The following is a 6,000-nucleotide window of genomic DNA, read 5'->3' on the forward strand; positions in this document are numbered from 1 at the left end:
ATGTCTCCTTATCCCCAAACACCAGGCACTCTTATGTTCGGTTAGTCATGTAGGCCCAGAAGCTCAGGGAGTGACATAAGAAAATATATACTTTTTCATTTTAACATTGATTTTGTGATTAATTAATTTTTAAAAAGATTTATTTATTTATGCATACAGAATTGGGGTACAAGCCAGAGGTGCAGGGTCGGTCAAAGGATTCACCAGAGACAGAGTGGGGAGCAGAATAGGCAGACTAACGAAGTACAGGGAGCAGCGTACAGGGAACAGCAGGTGGATCAGGAGAGGCCTGCCGCACTATGTGGGTCACCTCTGGGGCAGGTGGGATCGAACTCATGCAGAAGTGGCTTTAGCTTCTTAGTGCAGTGCTTTAACCTGTTGCGCCACCAGGGAGGGCCCTGTGATTAATTTAAACTCAGGGTTTTGTATAGCCCAACATATCGTTGAGGTCGCAAGCTCTCCGAGCGCGCCGTGTGGTTTTGCATTCAGACCACCAAGAATTCCCTGGTCTTCCTCCACTTAAAAAGTGAAGCTTATTGGCCTTTTTCTTGTGGGTTTGGGTTTTTTTTTTGTTTATGTATCCATCTGTTTATATATTTATTTTTCTTTTGTTTCTTCCTTATTAGCTACTTAATAACTTGGTTTTGCCTTGTGGGTCCTCTTTATTTTTTTTCTTTATTATTTCTTTTCTTTATTGCTGGTCTTAACTTGGTCCTTGTTGGACCAAGCATGACCTTGTTTTTGTTTTTGTTTTTTTAAGATTTATTTATTTATACAGAACTGGGGTACAGTCCAGAGATGCAGAGGGTGAGAGGATTCACCAAAGACAGAGCAGGGAGCAGAGCAGGCAGATCTACGAAGTACACTGCTGAGGGGAGCAGCGGGCGGGTCAGGAGAGGTCTGCTACATCATGTGGATCTCCTCTGGGGCAGGTGGGAATCGAACTCACAAGGAAGTGGCTTAAGCTTCTTAGTGCACTGCGTCACCAGGGAAGGCCCAGCATGACCTTGTTTTTTAAAAATATTTTTTTTTATTAATTAAAATTTAAAAATATTTTAATAATACAATTAAATACGCTGTACCCAGTGCCCAACCATGAGTAAAAATATTACAGTAACATCCATCTGTACTCTCTTCGCAGCCTGTCTCATTGCCTCTGTTGCAGGTTTAAATACTCTGACAAATGCCATGTATATCATGGAATTACAATTAAATTTTTCATCAAATATATACATACGTCTAATATTGTTGTCCAGTCTTGTCTCTTTGGAACTTTGTAGGTAAGGGTATTGTATGTAATCTTTGGTCACTTGTTTTTTATTTAACATCATCTAAGACTTATTCACATGATTATACATAGTTGTAGTTCATCCATTTTGAGCTGTATAACAGTCCATTGTAGGAATATGCCACAATTATACATTCTCCCATATGAATAAATGATAATGACAACAAAATAATAGAACAAGGCATTTTATTTCCAGAGAAATAAAATGGAATTAAGACCAGCAATTAATAAAAGAAGTAATTAAAAAAAAAATAAAGAGGACCCACAAAGTCAAAATAAACCATTTCTTTGAAAAACAGTAGCACTGTAGACAACTGTCTTCAGAGATCAATCAAAACAAAAGGCATAAATAATCTTAGCATAAGAAAATGACATTACTAGAAATTCAGCAGAGATTAATAAGATAAGAAAATAACAACATTGTTTTGGAAATAGGAAAACTGAACAGGTTCCTACAAAAATATTAACAGAACTGAATGAAAAATTAGAATGAAATTGGCTTAAAGACATCAAAGCATTATTTAATTTTCTACAAAGTACATCAAAAACCAAGTGGCTTTACAAGGAAGATTTATTCAACTGTCAAGACACAAATTATACCAATTTTAAATAAGCTCTCCTAGAAGATAAGAAAATCCCCTCCATCAACCTATAAGGTTGAATAATTTTAATTCCAAAATTGGGTTTGGTCTTTCAAATGCATCATTAGTAATGTAAGGACTTGCAGATCAGAGAAGCAGCGGGATCCAGAGATGCTGTCTCCAGTGGGTGTGGCTGTGGATAGGGAAAAACCTGGTTTCAGGCCCTTACACCGCTGGTTTCCTTGTCTTGACTTCTCCTTGGCCTTCTGAGGTTTCACAAGGATTAAAATGCACAGTACTCAGCCCAACAGACGACAAGCAGGTGGTGGCCATTAGCACCAGAAGCAGCAACTAAAACTTGTCCAAAGTCCCACAACATAGATAAGAAACATTCTGGAAGTTTTTTCTAGTTTTCTTTTACTTTTTGCATATTTTGTATAACTCTATGTCCAGACTTTACCTTACCTTACTTCTTTCCCTGTATATTCTAGATTAAACATCAAATTTTTTCGAAAGACTAATTATACATGAAAATGTCAGCAGTTTTTCTGGTCTCTGAGCACTGGGGACAACTTCATACCTTTATATAAATAAGCATTTATAGCCAAAAACCCCAGCCTTTAATGTTTCATATTTAATATCTGTAAAACCACATATAAATTCAAGTTTATTTTTTAAATGCATACAGCAGAAACTGACAGTGGTAAATTCTGTAAGTGATGTTTTCCTGGTACATTTTAGTACTTTCTCCATTGTAGAATGAGTTTGGCTCTTCCTACAGCAGAGCACAGGAGTTGTCCCTCACACTGTGAGTTGAGTTAGCTCCAGGGAGAGCAGGACTCCTTTTTCATTCATGGTTGAGCATGTGTTCAGTCCCCTTGGGAGGTGGTGTTATGAGGAACAGCTACCAGTACCCCACCCAGGCAGCACTGTCACAGCCGTCACTGTCACAGCGGTCGTGGCCACAAGCAGGCTGTCAACTTTTTTTTTTTTTTTGTAAAAATTTATTTATGCATACAGAGCTGGGGTACAGGCCAGAGGCTCAGGGGCGGTGAGAGGCTTCACCAGAGACAGAGTGGGGAGCAGAACAGTCAGATCTATGAAGTACACTGCTGAGGGAGGCAGCGAGCGGGTCAGGAGAGGTCTGCCGTGCCATGTGGATCTCCTCCGGGGCAGGCGGGGATCAAACTCATGCGAAGTGGCTTTAGCTTCTCAGTGCTGCGCTTTAACCCGCGGCGCCACCAGGGAGAGCCGCAGGCTGTCAACTTTTAGTAAAATCTTGGGCGGCTTGGGTACACATCTTTGATTATTAGTGACAATTCTGTAAAAGGAACGATACTGTACTGTTAGCCCTCCTTACCCACAAGAACACGTGCCAAGACTCCCAAGTGAGCCTGAGAGCAAGGATAATACCCCACCTGGTTTTTTCCACTATGTGCATGTTTAGTTTATAAGGCACCATAAGAGGTGAACAATAACTAAAATAAAATAGAACAGATGTAGCAATCCACTGTGATGAAATTTCTTTTCTTTTTCTTTTTTCTCAAAATTCCTTTTTTTTTTATTTTTTTTACATCATTCTTCATTTTGTGCATTTTTTCATCTCAGTTGTTATCCCCATGGGCTTCACACCACCACTTCACCCGTGTACCACCACTATAGTCCAGTGCACCCTTTCCATCCCAGTTCTGATCCCATTTCCCTCTCCACCCCCATAAAATGTCTCTGGTTTACACTCAAAATTTCTTATATCATTTCCCAAAGCTATTGATGGGGGTAACTGAGCCCGCCCACCAGGGGGCGCTACTCAATTCCTTTCTAACTTTGTGGAGCTCTTTCCAAGTTGGACTCTCCCGGGGAGAGTCTCTCACTCTGCTTTCTCCAACTTCTAGCCCCACTCTGCCTATCTAATATACCCTGTCACTTCTCCCTTACCCCAGTTCCATGTCAGTGACAAGCTTGGAGCCTGAATTGCAAGCCAAGATCCAAGAAAGCCAGCCTGAATTACGGCGTGTCTACTTCAACAAGGGATTGTGAAGCCGAGAAAGAAGCCTCTCCTGAATGGGCAAACCTGCCAGCAGAAATCCTGCATAGCCCTGGAGGGGAGGACAGCCCTCATCCATGCGGGTTCGCCCAGGGACGGAAACCTCTTAAAGATTCACCTTACCTTGTAGAGTCAAACTACTGCTGACCGCACGGCACCTGCAGGGAGCCGGCCCCGACTCCTCTGGCTTCTTATCTTTGAATCACATTCTTACAGAAATACCCGCCCTGTCGCTCTTATAATGATTTTACTTGAATGTTGTATATTAATCACATTCCACCTGTTTGAAAATAAGGAATCCGTGGCCCATTGTTTACATCATCTGTAGTAATTTCACAAGGAACATACTTAATGTAACAGATTATGTGTGGAGTCTGTAGTTGGCCAAAGAAAAAAAGTGGTGGTGACCGCCGAGCCAGATCAGGAGATTCTGTTGTGATTCAGAGACTTGTAAGTGATAACAATGTAGAAACGAGTTCTGACAGATTTTTCTTGATGTGACCAGGGTGAATTTCCTCATAAAGAAAACATGGCGTGCCTTGTGTCTGTGTTTCTCTTTTCTCTGCAAGGATTCAAGGATCAGAAGCTGGGGGCCACTCTGGGCCTTTCTTTATACTGCCAGAATTTTCCTTCTTAGATTTTTTCTGTCTTAAATTAAGTGGACCAAAGTAGCTTCCCCGTGGCATTCTGGCCTCGGGTACATTCTGTTGCTGTAGATGCTTCTTGTTTTAAAAAGCGATAAAAAGCCTGGCATTCAAGGCAGCTCTCCATGAGGTACTTACAGAGAACGTCTAACAAGAAACTAAAAGCACTTGAGGCGCCCTCGTCCCCTGCCCCAGTTAGTCTCAGAATTGTTAGCCTCCTCTCCCCGCCATATTGTTGACTCCACTCCAGAATCGTCACCTTCACTGAAAGATGAATGACTGGTGGTTGGAAGACAAACAAAAGTCTCCAAAATTGTGTGCACACCAGGAAGATAGGATCACAGCACTGTCATAAAAAGGACAGTGAACATGGAGATGTGTCTTTTTAATATTTCCTGATGCCTCTGACTCTTGCTGCTTTAATATAGAAGTAATAGCTGTATAGTTTAATCATGGTGTATAAAAAAAAAAGAACAAAAGAACCAAGATTGGCAATCTTTGCTGATCTCTTAGAAATACCTTTTCTGGAGAAAAGTCCAAATAAAGTGCAATAAGCTTGTAAAGGTAATTATTAATATTTCTATTCCCACGATCAAGAATCACGACTGCAAGCGTTTACTGACTGGCAGTTTTTATTTCAGTATTAGTGTCTTGCCAGTATTGGAATCTGTGTTGTTTTCATTTCAACTGGATGAAATGTTAAATAAACTCAGACTGAAAGTAAATTCTCTCTCATCTGTATGTAAAGGATGATGCAATTTTTATGTTACAGTCAATAGAACCTTCCATTCAAACTTAGTACCTGGGTGCCATCAGTTACTCCTAAAGAGTATTGTTGTTTATTTTTAGTAATACTAAGTTAATACAGTTAGTTAATACTCGTTTAAAACACTGATTATGATTGAGGGGAATAGGTTCACACCTCAGGAAGAGCATTTTTGTATCGTGACTTTACAGAAAATATATTTCTAGTTTTGGCTACGAGTCTTCCACCTTCTGAAAGACCAAAGGACCTCCTTTACCAACGTCCCCCCACCCCACCCTCCAACACACACTCACACAGTGTAATTCCAGGAAATTAATTATGAGCAAAGTGGAGAAATGTAATTCTACTTTAGACCCTGAAGATGAACCATTGTACATGGTGGCGAGATCAATTTGCTTTCACATTGTTTGCCATAGTTCACAGTGAAAAACCTCAATTTAACCCAGGATCGGGGAGTACCTTGTTAACAGACTTAATAAAGAACTGAGCAATTTAACCTTTGTCACGTCTCTGCATCTGTTTTGATAACATAACTGTCCATTACTTTAGTCATTTAAAAATCTCCAAGAATTTGGATCTAGAAGTCAGACCTGGTACGGTCTAGTTGTCCCCACTTTTAAAACACATGCCCTTGGACAGCGGACGTGCTGTGTGTCCTGTTTCAGGTATGGTCATGT

At 40.5% G+C, this 6,000-nt stretch overlaps 1 protein-coding gene across 2 annotated transcripts in view; it reads left to right on the plus strand.

The window, feature by feature from the left end:
- SFXN1 (sideroflexin 1) overlaps window positions 1–4,457 on the plus strand; it is a 44,157-nt gene extending 39,700 nt beyond the window's left edge. For both annotated transcript variants that reach the window (XM_004679238.2, XM_012722554.1), the window contains exon 11: window positions 3,810–4,457. In XM_004679238.2, the coding sequence (XP_004679295.1) occupies window positions 3,810–3,906 (97 nt within the window). In that variant the 3' untranslated portion in view covers window positions 3,907–4,457. The remainder of the gene's footprint in view (window positions 1–3,809) is intronic.
- The last annotated feature ends 1,543 nt before the right edge of the window (window positions 4,458–6,000 follow it).

Source organism: Condylura cristata, unplaced genomic scaffold (genome assembly GCF_000260355.1).
Source record: "Condylura cristata isolate star-nosed mole 26May11 unplaced genomic scaffold, ConCri1.0 scaffold00008, whole genome shotgun sequence".
Lineage (NCBI taxonomy): Eukaryota > Metazoa > Chordata > Mammalia > Eulipotyphla > Talpidae > Condylura > Condylura cristata.